Raw genomic sequence first — 17,272 nt, 5'->3', positions numbered from 1 at the left:
GTATTATCAGGTGTGATAAACCACGGTCAGAAAACAGGTAGTAACAATCAGTTGAAAATTCTTTAATGAAACCAATATTATTAATCAGTTATTCAGTTTTTTATTTATAATAGCATCTTACATACTTCACGATAATATTTATATTGTAATAAAACGTACTTGGTGTTCATTAAATTTAATGTGGACGTTGGTACTGAAGTGATTTAAATCTTTCTGGTCATGGCGGCTTACGTGTTTTCCTGTACTTTGCAGAAAACATTTGATTACTCAAATGAAAATTTTTACTGAATATGAGTGTTTCTCTCTTCAACCATTTGATATAATTTGGTCTATAATATATAATGGTGTGGTTACGCGTGGTTGTTAGCGTTTTGATTGCTGTCGCTTCATTGAATATAATACAAGGCATGTGTCCAATGGCAATACCGGTCATGTTTATATAATTGTTTTTGGCTGTTAACATAGAATCCGTAGGGAGCAAAGTTTATTTTATGCAGAAAACAGACTGATGTAAGAAAACCAGAAGGAGTATTTTTTAGTTTACGTGGCCAACACAATTAAAGAATCTAGAATATTTCCTGTCTTGTAAACAATTTATGGAAAAAGCTACAAATAAAAGCGAAATGGTGAAATTGTGTATTCTTATCCCTTTACACTACTTCATTACTTATATTCAGCATGGCCATGGCCCCTCACATGTTGTATTAAGAACCTTTTACTGTATATGTAGCTTCTTTTGCTTAACTCATTCACCCAGCACATCTCTTCCCATGTAGCCATTCCTTAGGAAAGGTTATAGGATACACGTGGAAGAGGAAGAATTATTATTCTCTTTCATTACTACATATGTGAAGGAATGGCTGGAACCTGAAATAGCACAGACATCTGTTGTGTGAGTGAGGTCTGACTACCTTCATGTGTGTCCACTGAAGTTAACAGAATTTCTCATAAAGGTTTGGTAATACTAATGTACATTTTTTAATATTGGCATTAACGTTTATTATATCTTGGAATCTGTTTATAATTGATACAACGATAAAAGTGCATTCCAAATAATCGGAACATTATGAAATGAGCTTTTCTGCAGTCATTTGTGTCAGCAGCAACAATAAGTTCCAGTTGAGGAGAGCATGTCAGTAGTTTCATATATTAACGTCTTTTCGACTCAACTAACACTATTCTCAGGAATCCTCAGATCAGCTGTAATGCACTGTCAGTACTGATTAATGACTGAATTTAATGCAGAGAAAGTGTCCTGTTGTAGACGTGCTGGAGCGAGAGGGCTACCTGCTGATAATCGGCATACTGTCAGCGCGGAACAACACAGAGCAGCGGCAGAGCATCAGAGACACGTGGGCCAACCTCGTGAAGAACAACATGAAGTACTTGTTTGTGGTTGGCGACCACAGCTGCAGCATCCCTCCTGAGGATCGAGTCAGCGAGTATGACTGCGAGGAGTGGAGACCTCCCAAGATTGAAGGCATGCTCACACTAGCAAGGGAAACATGTAGGGAAGGGGTGGCCTACCTTTAAATAGCAATTTAATGTTTAAGTGAATCATAAGGTAATATGAAAGAATTTACACGTAAGAAATGTTGGAAAATGTTACCCCGAAAAATTAAACCACTAGACCAACTGAAAACCATTTTCTTGTTATATCCAGGTTATCCTGGAGTTTTCTTATCCAAGGTTGCCTTGATCCTCATAAACTCTGTTACTCCAGACTCTTTTGTAGGTATACCTATGTTATTTTGTATTTTATATTGTCTTTTACAAAGTTTTATGCTATTCAGGGTTTGGTAGGGGCCTATCAGCAACTGAGTATGATATCAGTTAAATCACAGCTGTAGCAATTGAAAAGTGTGATAAAAAAACTAAAATTTTGTATGATGCCGTAGGATCTCATGTTTAATTTTTATTTATTTAGCACACAGGTAGTGATTTTCGGTTGGGAGTGGCAAGTCACTTGCTAAGACTTGGCGAGCTAAAAGTGTACCTCAGGCCATGTGTTGGTCACCGCTTATCTAGTGTTTATCAAAAGACTCTTAACAAATCATAGCTAGTATCTACCTAAACACAGTATCATAACTGGAAACAAAGGTAGTAATTCTAGGAGAGTGAATGTTCTGAATGTACGTACAGAACTAACTTTTGCAGTTGGAGCATCAAACCACTCATCTCAGCATCTGAGAGGGCCTCAGTAATTGTTCAGTATATGAGTCGAAGGCTGGTGGTTCATGGCTAGAAGGAACTTGCGACTGTATTTGTATACTGGTATAATTTATAGATATGATTGCCAGCATTCCCACGTCTGGCTGTGAAAACGTTTTCTGTGCTGCAAACAGTATTTCCAGAACAAATGATTTATTATTAGGGACAAGATTTTATTTTATTTTTAAATCTAATTATTTCTTAATGCTGTTCTATTTATAAAGATATTGCAATTTTAAACATATAAGATATAAAATATTTTGCAATATTATTTTCACGAAAGCTGTGTTATTTTGATTATGATGAAAACAGAAATTTTAAATTAAATTATTGTTTTATAAACTTCCAAAACCAAATTACATTATAAATTGGTGATTTTCAAGTACACAGTAGAATCTGTAATGTAAAAATAATTTGGTACATTGAGTGTTATCAATCTGGGAACAGAATTAATTGCCACAATCTACTTGGACTGAATGTTTAGGTACAAACTTAGTCCTAAAACAAAAGTATTTATTGCATTTTGAGATTACGTAATAACATTTCAGTGTGTTGAGTAACTTTTTTAATAATTCCATGTTTGTCATGACTTAACTTACATTGCAGTTTTAAATTTTATAGTGACTCATATTTTAGTGTTATGATTTTAACCCAATTCACCACAAAATCTTATCCTTGCTTATATCTCCTGACTCCAAGGAGAGGCAAATGATGCCAACTTCACAGGTAAACTTGGGTCATAATTTCATAATAGGCTAGTTTACCACATGTAAATATGCTAAAAATTGCTTTAACTTAAAAAAAAAAAATTAATTAGATATATCAATCCCAGCTTGACCCTTGTGCAAAAGTGAAAGCAATGTCGTTAAACTAATTTCAAGAAAGGGCCAAATAAAGTGCATAATAGTTTACTACAAGCCACACATACTTATTTGAGTTACCTACCTTTCTAAGGGCAGATATTCACCATATTTATTGCTTTTTGATCTATTACTGGACATCCCGTTCGGAATCCTTTAAGCAGAGAAATGCATTATCTACAGCTGTCTCAAATAAAGTAGCTAAAGATACCTTCTTCTTGAAATCAGGTGTTTGAGTGCTTTAAAACCATTTTTAATTGGAAACTGTTCCATGGCTTTGTTGTCCTTGTCTTTGATGTTAAGGAGAAAATTGAGTCGACGATAACCCATTTACTGTAATACCGTTCATGTCGACTTTTGGATTCAGATACATTTCACAAAACTTTGTAAGTTTCCTTGCCTATTGCCAAAATTAGAATTAACTGATTCTTTTCACAGTCTTCTTTTTCAAGACACCATTTGCAATGAAGGACTGTTCCAACTGTTTGAGGTACAAACCCAAGGAATACTTTTCCGAGATGATTGTCTCCACTATCATATTCCCCCGATATTAGAAGTTTAAACTTAAGTGAACATAAAATCTCATTCTTGTCGAAGTAATGAGTAAGGCTCTGCTGTTTTACACTGTTGTACACAGCTTTACATACAGCCATTTGTACTGTAGTGCTGCCAACATATGACAGTTATATTACGGCAGTGGTTCTCAAACAAATTAATACAGGCGCATCATATACAAATTTATGAGAAATGTGTTATAATAATTAAAGACATTGTTCAAACAAAAACCTGTAGAATGGTTAAAATAACACACAATCAGTGGCGAGGCTTGAGGTTTACATGAGGGGAAGCAATAACTCCGTTCACACCAAAACATGATGAGGTTGGGGGGGGGGGGTCTGGGGGCCCTCCGCCGGGAAAATATGGATTTCAAGGTACAAAATGGTGCTATTTAAGTAGTTTTCTTAACTGAACATTGACTATTCCACAGGTAGAAAAATTGACATTTTTTTTAAATACATTATTTTTGAAAAATAATGATTGACTTACATTATTCTGATAGTAAAATACCTACTCTACATTACTTATATACTAAGTGGGAGTGTAGTATCATCGTACGCCCACAAATCCCCCACGCACTGCCAGCCAACAGCCCACGGGAGAGATGCGCGCGCCCCGAGAGACGACCGCCGACTGAAACGCGACATCGCCACCTGCCCTGCCGAACTGTACCGGACATAGCCGAAGCAGTCGGCGGAAAATTCCACCGTCTGCTTCGGCCATGTTCGCTCCAGTTCGGCAAGAAAGCGTTACCTTCGTAGCTTCTACCGCGTATTTTTCCAGCCAATCCCCTCCCTGAACCTTTGTACCATGCCACCCCCCTTCCGAAAGGAAACTCCTGCGGCAGCCTTCCTGCTGAAAGCGATCCTACCAGCGCTTCTAAACCTAGCAACGCTTCTAAAACAGCATGTTTTTGTGTCAACGAGTTCTTTTTTTATAGCGCACAGCGCACAGTATTGGGTCCCAAGAAGATAGTGTAAAAAATACATACACCTAACTGCACGAGCCAAAGTAAAATACTATTCTGAATAAAATATTTATTTAAAAAATACAATGTCTGGAAACTGCCTGGGCAAGCACTGCTTGCCTTGCTTGCCCTGACGAGACGCCACTGCACACAATAATGATATTTTAACAAAAAGAGTGGTACGCCTGAAGTGAAATGGTGTAATCAAATGCAGGGCTGGTGCAAGGTAAATTGGCGCCCTAGGCGAAAAACCTTAATGCCCCCCCCCCCCCCTCCCGGCCGGACACCCCAAAAAATTTTTCCTTGCCTCAAAACACATCACGTAAGCCTAAGATTTTGTCAACAATCAAATGTAAGCAGGCTTGTGTTTTTTTTTTTTACTTATTACAAATCATAAACAGGTCACCGTGGACTTTAAATAATTACTTATATCAATATAAACATTCCAAACAGTTCCACAAATCCATTTTCATCTAGTTTCAATAATCTTTATACATATTATATCTAGGGACTGGAAAAATTCGCGTATTCAATGACCTCCAGGATAGACTCTACTACACTCTACACACTCGGGCAAACTTCACCTGTTCATTGGCTGCTGACTTGTGAGGCGTCTCATTTGGGGGACTCATGATTCAATATTGCTTTTACTGAGGGTATATAATTGGCCCACAGTCCTCCAGGTTAACAGTGAACCAATAGCAGAAGTTGCATAAAGGTACAACTATTTGCATTTCAGCATATCGCGAAATGAATCCGTGATTTTTTCCGGTCTCTAATTATATCAGCTGTTATGTGTCGTGCTGCGCCGCCCTAGGCGGTTGCCTAGTTCGCCTATATGGACGCGCCGGCCCTGATCAAATGACTATATTTTTATATCTGGACACATAGTTTTCTGGAGTACCAGTATGCCGTGGCACACACTTTGAGAACCACTGTTTTAGGGTATGGGGTTTATTTTTACTATATAATGAAACATCCTAACAGTTCCTGGGAAGCAGGAAAACTAGGAAAAGTGATAGCAAGGAAAAGTGAGAGCATAGAGGTTTTGTTGCTGAGCCGTGCCTTGTGTTCCAGACATAGCGAAGGGAGGGGAAGTGTCGAGCAGCACGGTGAACCACGCGATGGCGGACCACGCAGCGGCCTCGCCCCCCAGGAGGGTGTTCACGGGCTTCACGTTCCGGGTGCTGCACGCGGTGACGCTGCGCCGGGTGAGCGTGGCCCGGCACCTGCTGTCCGGCTCCCGGGCGGTGAAGGTGACGCTGAGCCCCGCGGGCGGCGGGCCCCCGCTCCTCGCCACCACGCTCACCCGCGAGGACCTCGCAGCCAACCACTCCCTTGCCGTGTCCCGCTCCGTCACCCCGCACCTGCTGAGCAAGGGCTTCGAGGGCTCTCTGGAGCTGGCCGTGTCCGGGGGCCCCGAAGGCCTGTGGGCGGTCGGCCACTTCTGCTCCTTCAGCTGGAACATGGACAACGGCGTGGTGGCGTTCCTGACCGTGCGCACCTCGCCCGGGGACCAGCCCGTGCCCTTTCGAGAGCACCTCTGCGCGCCGCTCGCCATGGTGTTCACCATTTACGGTTAGCACCTCTTGCGTCATCTTGTATTTGGAGCTGGTGCATAGTTGCCATGCGAGTCCTCTCTTAAACTTACACCTTCCTACTGCATGTCCAAATACATTTGGAACGAAGGACTGTTCTCACACTCTAGTGTTCAGCCAGTAAATTGACAGCATATCAGAGCATGTAGTGCCTTCTCTTTAACATCTTAAATAAAAGGTTCCGTGATTGGTATTGGTTCATGCACATTGGAATGAAAAGTTTGTATAATCACAATTTTACATTTCCAATAATGTAATACTACATTCATCGTGGTCAATGCATGCTTGCTACACTGGTCAGACTATCCTGATTTCTCGATGGTTTTGGGAAATCACTCCAGGCAACTGCTGGAATGACTCCTTATATTATTTATAGATAGGCAATGACTGATTGCTTCCCCAGTTTCCTACACAGATAAAAACTTTCTTTACTTTTACAGATTCCTTTGAAAATTAGTTGCCAACAAATTGTTTGTAATACTACAGAAAGATATTGTTACTTTGTGCAACACATGACTATTGTTATTTTCACATATATGAAATATGTTTTTCAAGATAATACTAAGTATTTCTTACGAAAATTAGCATACATTTTATCTTTTAATTGATGTTTCATTCAAGCATAATTTTTTTAAACCATGGAAGAGATAATCTAATCATGTATATAAATATACTCATCACTGATTGTAATTTTGTATGAATTCTGTTTTCATGCTCTTACAGTGTAATATTTTCATTGCTCATTGCTAACATGTTCATCCTAGCATTGCTGCCGAGTCCGTGGTGCAAATAGTGTATTTTGGACAATTTTTATATGTAAATATGTAAAGTAAGCCTATAAAAAAGTACCCTCTTTTATCGCATAATCGTCGCACGCGCGTAATCATCGCACCCATACTTTAGGCCGTCAAAATTGGGATAAAGGATTAAATTGATCGCTAATAGATGTTGTAGCATTTGAATTGTAGCATGCTAATGTTTGCTGCAAACTCTATTCAATTAAGCACCTTCATTTGAATTGCACTGCCAATATGGTTGCCATTCTGGTGTATATTCAGTTGAATCCACAGCAAGGAAGATTATTGACTGACCAGAAACAATTAATATGCAATGTAGTTTTTCAAGAAGTTCTTCATTAAAAACTATTTTTGTCACTTTTTTTCACGCACACACACACACAAACACACAAAAACACAAACAAAATCAGAAATAACTTTAATTTGCTCAGTATTAAAAGAACGTGGGTTTTTGATAAATATTTATTGTATATTAAGTTAAAGTGTGTTATATTCATCATTTTTCAATGAGCACCTTAAGTGCCTTACAACTAGCTAGTATTCAATAAATGGGTTTTTATTTTGTTTTAATATGCTCTTTAACGTGCACAGTAAATACTGGAAAGCTATTCAGGGAACGGTTTACAAACAATTTTAACTATTGGAGGTTCTGGGACAACACATAGCATATGACCGGGTAAGAATCCAAACCCAGTATTACCGAGAACGCTATTTTGTAGTGATGCAGTTTTTTCCATGTTAATATACAAATTCACAAATATCTTTAATTTTACATTAATTTTTGAACGAGTTTTAAAACAACAATTAATGAGCATCACACCTACATCTGCTATAAATATAGGGTTGCTGTCTTAAGCCCATGGATACGAGCTAACAAGGGAAGTACTGCACTCCAGTTCAGGGACTTTGTGCATAGGGGTGATGTAGCATCTAATGCACTAGCCTTTATAACCATTAGCTACATGTGCCTGGACCTCAAACACAGAAAACAAAAACAGCTCTGGTCACACTACATTGTTATTCATGATCATTTACATTCAAAATCAAGTGTTTGCAACTAAATACCTTCTTGATAACATATATGAATTTTAACTAAATCATAACTTGGCTTGAGAAGTCTGTATGGAAAAATTTTCTTACTTTTGTAATTTAACTGTTCTACTCATATTTACATGCTTAGTCTATTTATCATGTCTTGAGCTAAAGAAGTATATGTTTAATATTTTATTAATTTATTATTACCCGTGGCTTTGCTTGCGCAGTTTAAGGGTATTGCTTCTGTTTTACCATTTTAGGAAACATTTTTACTAAGGAAACAGAGAAAATAAATTTTTAAAGTCTATGAAGGATTTAATTCATTTAAGAATTTAATTCATTTAAGAATGATATTTATTCAAGCCTATTTTTATTTTTTAGTATAGATTATCTGATTTTATAACACACTTTAGTCAATGACTTCATTTGCATGGACTTCAGATTTGGATCCAGAGGGGAATGAATAAAGAGGGAAAATAAAATATAAAAAAAGAGAGAGAGTTGAGTCTGATTTTGTACTGCAGTTTTGCACTTCGTTGACATGATATAGTCACAGAATTCATAGTGTATCTTGATACTCATAATTTAATGCAATATATTTCTGTAGACAACTTTTCACCAGTATGTTTGGGCACTTGATACAACCAGCATATAGCTGACCATGCGAGAAGTATGGAGTAACCAAATGAATTCCTGTTATATTCAATGGTTGGCCCTGTGACTAATTAATTATTGTAAATGCTAACTTATGTGGAAATTGCAGCCTCTTAAATTGTAATGGCAAATTATTGGAAATTATTGGGATGTGGAGAATCAATGCGCTCTCTCTATTTAGCTGCTTCAGTGAGAATAGTCCCCTTAATAATGTTTCTCCCCAGCTCTGTGATGCGAGCGTGGGGTACCGTCGCACACTCTTGGTGCATAAAAGTTACGCATCAGTAAAACTGGGACACCAAGCATTAGCTCCAGATCGTGGGAAGGCAGGTAACCTTTAGGCAAGACGTGATGGGCGCACAAAACAATAGCGTGTTTCAAATTCAAGGCAACGTCATCTATTGATGAAATTCAAAACTAAACTGTTATTAGCGCAGTTAGTTCGCTAGCTGCCGCCATCTTTGCTAAACAGACGGGTCTCACCAAGGAGGTGGATAGAAATGCCAGACCTAACTATATGACCATGTGGCGGATATAGAGAAATGACACACACTCACTGTATGTCTATGACTTGCCTTCTATGATTTTATATTATAAAATTGAATTTATCTCTTTTTCACTCCTTTAGGGATGAAATTTCATAATTATATGTAGCCTGTGTGTTAATTCAGGATATGAGCTAGCTGTGTGCCACATTTCATTCAAATCCATTCAGCTGTTCAGGCATGATTGAGAGTAACAAACTTTCAAAAATCCAAACTTTCACATTTATAATATCAGTAAGGTACAAAAATTTCATACAGTTTTTTGCAATATTTCTATTTACCGATCCAACACCATGGTCGCCTAGGTTTGCTTTAACACAACTCTAAACGGGTGGCCCATTTCGGCACGACTAAACACGTGTTAAATATCACATAAGGTATCATGTACAACAACAGGAAATCGGACCACACTTGATGGTCAAAATACAATCAACACCGCTCTCCAACAACTGGTTGTTGGGCCAATAATTATGAATTATCCGACACTGTCGGATGCTGTGTGCATGACTTTTGTTCAAGTACATTGATTTTCATGTCATCCAATTTCTTTGTTTTGTTATGTACGGATACTTTTGTACTATGCAAACGGCCTGAAGGATAAACTAAGCAAGCTCACTACTATATTTTAAACACTGATTAGCCAACCATGATATTGTCCTGCCATGTGAGACACTTGTCTTGTCACTCTCTTGCATTTTGTGCTGAAATTGCAATTTTTCTGTCATGTCACTTTTATGTGGCACACAACTGTAGATTGTATTGTGGTGCTAATATGAGGATCTTTGCTTGCTGTGTACCGCTCATGGGTCTCTTCTACTCGTAAATGTGTGTCACTCGTGCTGAACCAAAGCAAGCAGGGCGGTGTGTCGTGTCCCGTAGACCCTGAGGCACTTGTCCTGCACGTCAAGGAGCGTTCCGCGCGCCAGGACGCGTGGAACGGCAAGCTGCGCAAGCTGAACCACGCGCTCATGTCGGAGATGGCTTGGAAGAACGACATCTTGCTCCTGGATGTGGAGGACACGTACAGGAACCTGCCCAGCAAGATGCTTGCCTTCTATGAAATGTGAGCTTGAGACCCTCCATCCTCCACAAGGCCTTGAACAGCTAGCAGTTGGGCTCTGCAGTTGATGTGTGACTTGCTGTTAGCTCATTGCTTTGCTGGTTCTAAAAAATTAGATGCAGTTCAATCATTATTCTCATGTACCACCATCATTTTTTTGCAAGCTACTTTTAAGTAATTAGCAAAAACCTGTTACATATTGAATATTCATTCTACTGTTTCAAATTTGATTTGTATCCACAAAGTTTATGGGATAAAATTATATGAATATCCATCAGGCTGCTTTACTATACCCAGTGGAGGTGCACAGTATTCATAATAGTACTCATTTCTGCCTTCCTTATTTTGTCTAATCTGTCATAGTTTTGTAGTAAACGTACACTACTTGCATCATGCAAATTTTTTTAATTTGAAGACCAAGAAGTCAAAACAGAACTATGTGGTGCCTTAACTTAGGCACCCAGAATGGTTGATTTTGCAGCAGGAACATTTGAAGTTGGGATAGGCCAATAAATTCCTTAGTTTTCGAAGGAATGAACATTCCTGGAAAAACGATTTGAAGAAATATATTAAAGGAAATAAATTCAATTAAAATATTCAACTCTGATAGTGATAACCTCTAAAGTACACCAGGTAATTTTTTTTTTTCTTCATACCTATCCTGTTACTATTACCCAAGATATTATAATTTAACATGTACCTATTGAATAAATAAAATTACAATATGAATAATTTTGGAAACTTAGTTTGTAAAACAAACATTTAAAGAGTTGAATGTTTCAACACCTTAGTTAACATTTTTATTTCTTGTGCATTGTATTTTTTTTACCCTTGAGACCTAGATTCGGTTTTTAGGGGTGTATTCAAGGTACTAGTTGGAATTTGGATTCAAGAAAATTGGGATTTGGCCCATCATTAATATTTGGGGTTACTAACAGCTGACTCAATTGAGCTAATGTGTATGTTAATGTATCCGATTATCTTACTGCAAACACAAGGTTTTTAAAATAGCACGCCAACTGGCAGAAGGAGCTCCCTGCGACTACTCAGCGCACCTAGTGGCAGGTTTAGACGCAAATTGTTATTTTCCGCATTTCACTATGACTGTTGGCGAGTTACAGCCGCTGAAGTGAGCATGTGTACAAGTCATTTGTCGGATTGGTGCCAAAGTGACAATGAAAGAGCCCAAAGAAAAATGTGTGCGAGTGAAATTTTGTTACAAGACAAAACTTTTTTTCAGAAACATTTTATTTGCTTAGCCAAGCATATGGGAAGGGCTGTATAAGTCACACTCATTGGTTTAAGTGTTTTGAACACAGCAGAATGTCTGTTGGTGATGATATCAAGCCTGGATGACCTTCCACATCAACAGATGACCATGTTGAGAGAGTTCATGTTGCGATTCATGGAAATCGTTTATCTGTTCGAGAAGTTGTAGACGAAGTGGGCATCAGCGTAGGATCATGCCATCTAATTTTGAGTGACAAACTTGAGATGCATCGTGTCAGTGAAAAATTTGTGCCGCATTTGTTGACTGACCATCAGAAACATACTCGTGTTAAAATATCAGCCAGGAACTGCCAATGCCAATGAAAACTTTTTTAAGAACATCATAACAGGTGATGACACTTAGGTTTATGGCTATTATGTTGAAACGATGGTGCAGTTGTCGCAGTGGGCGAGTAAAGGGTATCCTCATCCAAAAAATGCACGCATGAGTTGGTCAAAGATCAAAGAGATGTTAGTTGTGTTTTTTGACTGCAGAGGCATTGTCCATCAGGAATTTGTACCACATGGTCAGATGGTAAACAAGGAAGTCTATCAGGGAATTCTAGTGTGTTTGAGGGATGATGTGTGCAGGAAGAGGTCTGAATTGTGGGGAAACCAGACTTGGATGTTGCATCATGAAAATGTACCGGCTCATGTGTCGCTCCTTGTCCTCAGCTGTCTGGCGAAACATCACACTCCCGCGGTACCCCATCCACCCTGATCTCCGGACCTAGCCCCAGCAGAAATTTATCTGTTTCCCAAACTTAAAACCACGTTGAAAGGACATAGTTTTTAAATCATAGATGATATTCAGGCCAATGCGATAAGAGACCTGCATTGTCCCAGAAAGTGCGTTCCAGGAGGCTTTCCAAAAATGGAAAAAATGATTGTAACGCCAATGGTGTTTTGTAAGTGGAGACTACTTTTAGGGAGACAGTGCTTAACATGTTGTACAATGAGTTACCATATAAATATGTTATAACAAAAGTTCTGATTCTTTGTGAACATACCTCATACATACTGTAAAAAGTTGTAGCGAAATTTCATGAAGGTTTAAGAAATTTTACTTTTTTTAGTACATACCTATATTTTGGTACAAACTTCAAGCGAAACCAATTACATTCACTGAATTTTATATATTAACAGATTACTTCTCATGAATTGAGTTAAGTTTTGAAATTAAATGCTGATTAATTTCATGATTTTAGCACTGAAATTTGGTGCTTTATTGTGTATTAACTTTACAGATGTTACTTGACATTTTTGGTTATACTTTGCAAATGAGTCCTATACAGCCAATTATAATCTGTGCTGTGCCACTCTGTTTCACACCAACTGCATTCTTATGCAATGTTAATTCATGAAAATTGTAACCACTATGAAAAATGGTCCATAGATATTTTGTATGATCATCAAAAGAATGCAGGATTGAGCAGTTTAAAGTGGTAATTCAAAGAGTAGACTAGCATTATACTGTGTTTGTTATGTGTGATAAATGATAATGTGTTAATGAGCAGTAAATATTTTTTGTGTGAGCATGTGGACTCCAGTAGCCCCCAAAGTTTTTCAAATCTTAATCTGCTCTGGTCTCATTGATCTGACTCAGTAAGTTTCCACTGTACTAATATCGCTGCTTTTATATTTTTACATTAAAAAATATTGCAATCATTTTAGCTTTTTAGTGGGCCATTGTTACAAATATACAAATATCCAAACTATAAATATTACTTAAATGTGTATGTTGTAACTTAAAAAGAGTGTTTAAAAGATTATCTTTTCAATTAAAAATTGTTGATGGATGTGTTTTGGATACCGTTATTTCTTTTAAACCTTGATTTTTAAGTATGCGACTTTTTTTGTATTGGATTTGATTCCCAGGAATGGATTGAACCCAGATTGTTTGCATGTAGGAAACATGGCAGATGTTGCCATGGGCTGGTGGGTTTCCGTAGGTACTTCCATTCCTCCAGCCATTCATTTTGAATGCTACATTTGCATCTTATCACCTTCCATAGTCTCTAATGACCTCAGCTCTACTGTGCATTAAGTTCCATTTATTCTTGTTTCTATTTTCCATTTTAGGGCCTACAAAGAGTTTGAGTTCTCGTATCTGCTGAAAACCGATGACGACACGTTCGTGGACGTGAAGAAAGTGGTGAAGACGCTGGAGGACCTTCAGGAGTCCGAGGAGACGGACATGCATGCGAGGCCCGGCCCGTGGATCTGGAGCTGCTTCCGGGAGTTCTGGCCGGTGCAGGCGCATGGCAAGTGGGCGGAGCCGTCTTACCGCTCGCTCACGTACCCCCCGTTCCCGTGCGGTGCGGGCTACGTGCTGAGCCGTGACACGGTGCGGTTCCTGGCTCTCAACGCCCGCGAGCATCTCCACGCACGCTTCCAGGGGGAGGACGTGTCCCTGGGCATCTGGCTGGCGGGTGTGAACCCTGAGCGGTACGTGGGCGGGGCGCCCGTGAACGGGACGGTGCCTTGCGAGTGGACGCACGGCCGCGACCGGTGCACGGCGACGGCCTGCAACAAGGCTCAGCTCAGCATCGTGGAGATGTACAACACTTGGAACTTGCTCAACCTGTGTGGCAACATGTGCGCGTGCACCTAGACCCTGCTCCTCTCGCTCCCCCCGGTGAGCTGATAGTCAGTACGTGACATCACCATTTGTGTGTTGTGGGCCCTCTTGTTCCTGCCGTGGGAAAGTCTTCAGCATTGCACCCGTGAAATACGTCCAAGGAATGTTCAAAACTCTGTAAATATTGCAAACAAAACCTGCTATTTCCCAGTTTATGTTTGAATTTCTTTTTGCTACTGGTGCAATGCCCTGTCATTTGTGAATATCAAAACAAAGCTTTTTGAATTGTATTTATTTAAAAAACTTTATTATAATATAAATATATAAATAATTATTTTCCTATAGAATTTTTTAGATGTCACATTCATTCTTGTTTTCTGTCATAAATTATTTATTTTTATTTTATTTTATAATGATTAGTTTTATCTTGTTTCAGTATACTCTGTGAAACATTGTTATTAAGTGTAAAAATATTTATGTACATAAGAGAAAAAATACAGTTGGTGTAATGACAGTGTGAAACAGTGAGACAAGTATTTACTCTATGGTATATTTTTGAACACCTTTGTATACTGTGAAATGAATAAATTAAAATAGTTTGAACTGCACAATATTAAACAACTGTGAATGTTTTGCTGTTGGCTTGCTTTCAGGATCATGTTATCTCCAGCAAAGTAGTGCCAAGGTGTCTGCCTTGCTCAGGATGAGAGATCTGATAGCAGGCAACATTAAGATCGGGTTTATAAACTGTGCTATATATGCATTATTGCAAGGATGCAAAATTCATGTAAGGCTATACATAAATGAATGGTCATTTATCATACAGCCTGATATTTGTAAGATGTCACTAACACTGTAACTTGAAATTGTTTAAACGGTAAACTAATTTCTTTCTTGGGCTCTTTTTATAATTTATGTTTATCATAAAATATGTGAAATTCTTAATAATTTGATTTAAAAGTGTTATCAACTTTTACTGTGCAAAAGTTGAACAAAAATGAACTGCTATGAACTGCAGCCTTGAATACAATGACATTTGCATTTTTGAAAGTGTTTGGAATCATCACTTAAACTATAGAAGGCAGGAATGCAAGCCTAAATGTGAGAATCTAAAAAGCTGAGCAAAGCTTACATTGCATTTTTGCATCTTTCGTAATTTATAAACAGGTATCCTAAAATGTAGATATTTAACTTTTTGCATCTTGCAAGTTTTGCTTTTCTTGGGTAGTTTATAAACCTAGCGTAAGGATGACACTGAATCATGCATAACAAGCCTCTTCACCTGTATAATGATGGAACCAAACCCTTGTTAGAATGTGAGGCATGACTAAAATGAACTTGAAGGTTTTCTGCACTAACCATAACAACTGGACATTGTGTGTAAAATGTTTCATACTAAAAAAATTCATTAAAACACCAGTTTTTGCCATTAAGCTGATATAAAAAAAATAAGTCAAAATCTAATGATAAAGTAAACTTGTATACACAAGTGTAAAATTTAGAGGCACTTTAACACTGTTGTTAATCTGACAGCTGTCAAAATTCTTGAGCAGGTTTGAATAAATATTTTTACACCAACTACGTATCTGTAAGAATTTTATATTCAGCCCACCCAGGCAGCCACCTTAAGCTAGTTTCTAGCATTTATTTATTTTGTTCTAAGTTTCCGGTAGCCGTAATTACTGAGCCGCTGTCATATTCCCATTCCGTGGCATGGTTCAGTTTATGAGCGTTGAGTCAGTACCCAAGTTGTTCGGATACCTCGTTGATCTTGAATGTGTAATCTTGTGTCATGTTCTCATATTGTTTGGTACAGACACCTACTGTGACAATTTTATTTCTTGTTCCAGCCCACCATTCAGACGTTGCCAGTGTTCAGCTGATAAATGATAAGAATAAATTGTATTCATACTCTGCATTACAAATACACTTTAACCAAACACTTAAAATGCAGCAGTGAGTGCGTGGATCAGGCTATTGGGAGTGAAAGGGAAGAAAATCCTTCAGAGGCAGCTTAAAGTCGTGGAAGAGTAAGTTTGGAGAAGGACTCCTTGCCACTGGATAGAAGCCCAATTGCAGATTGAAGATGACTAACTTATGAAACTTCATCTTTTGCTGAATGCATAAAAATCCTGTAGGAAAAAAATCATCCCCTATGTTTTATTTTCTGGTATTATTATTTTGCACCTTGAAAGTAGCGAAAGTTATACACATTTATCATGTGTGTGGGTTATGATGACAAAATTGTCTTATTAGGAAGGAAGCCTGCAGAATCATTGTGTCAGCTTTCTGGTGGTAATCTAGGCTGTCTCAGCCACTTGTGATGTTATATTCACTTGTTAACCTAATGAATTAACCTTTTGATTTAATGGACATTTGATGCAGTTTTAACAGATTTATTACATGTTTACAGGGGCGTAGCCAGGGGAGGGGGGGTTTAGGGGTTCTAACCCCCCCCCCCCTCCTTAGCCACCATTTTTTTTCTTTCTGTCGCAAGCAGAAGCTATAAGTTTGTGACGCCGTGACGGGTCTCAAGTTTTCAAATATCTTGCACCTATTGTATTTAACCAGCGCGGTAATTATAAGCAGGTGGTGACTGGGTAACTCTTCAAGCTAAAGCTAATTATTTCCAGGAATAGGCCAGTTCTGCTGAAACCCAACCATTTTTATTACTTTTTTTATATTGTCGAGCTTCGAGCATGATTTATGATTTTGAGTGGACGTGGACAAGGCACTTGGATTGATTAAAATAACTTTAATTAATTTCTTACTTCATCACTCAAACAAATTTTTTATTAAAAAATTAATAATATTTTTACCATTACAATATTTAAAGTTAAGTACCAAAAACTGCTCAAATAGCACTATTTTACACCTTAAAATCCAAATCTTTCCGGGGGAGGACCCCCAAACCCCCCGCTTTAATAGAGGGGGGGACCATGCTTCTTAACCCCCCCCCCCCCCCATACACAAATCCTGGCTACGCTACTGCATGTTTAACATAATCACCCTTCTTGTTGTAAATGCTGTTTCTGCATGCAGGGCTGTCGCGCCTGTGGTACCAACATTTATTAAGATAAAGCAGCACAACCAAAATTTTTTGTTCCATTTTGTGCTTCAAAACATGATTTTTTGAA

At 38.3% G+C, this 17,272-nt stretch overlaps 1 protein-coding gene across 2 annotated transcripts; it reads left to right on the top strand.

The window, feature by feature from the left end:
• Positions 1-226: 226 nt before the first annotated feature.
• LOC134530927 (UDP-GalNAc:beta-1,3-N-acetylgalactosaminyltransferase 2-like) lies at positions 227-16,543 on the top strand. Of its 2 annotated transcripts, none has more exons than XM_063366242.1 (5): positions 227-405; positions 1,265-1,480; positions 5,674-6,174; positions 10,105-10,288; positions 13,637-16,543. In XM_063366242.1, the coding sequence occupies exons 1-5, from the start codon at positions 342-344 to the stop codon at positions 14,166-14,168; spliced, it is 1,497 nt and encodes a 498-aa protein (XP_063222312.1). In that variant the 5' UTR covers positions 227-341; the 3' UTR covers positions 14,169-16,543. The 2 variants fall into 2 exon arrangements, with proteins under 2 accessions (XP_063222312.1, XP_063222313.1); XM_063366243.1 differs by lacking the exon at positions 227-405 and adding an exon at positions 413-510.
• The last annotated feature ends 729 nt before the right edge of the window (positions 16,544-17,272 follow it).

The sequence above is a fragment of the Bacillus rossius genome, chromosome 3, assembly GCF_032445375.1.
Source record: "Bacillus rossius redtenbacheri isolate Brsri chromosome 3, Brsri_v3, whole genome shotgun sequence".
Taxonomy (NCBI): Eukaryota; Metazoa; Arthropoda; class Insecta; order Phasmatodea; family Bacillidae; genus Bacillus; species Bacillus rossius.
The sequence above is the reverse complement of the archived record's forward strand: the minus strand, read 5'-3'. Positions and strand labels throughout refer to the sequence as shown.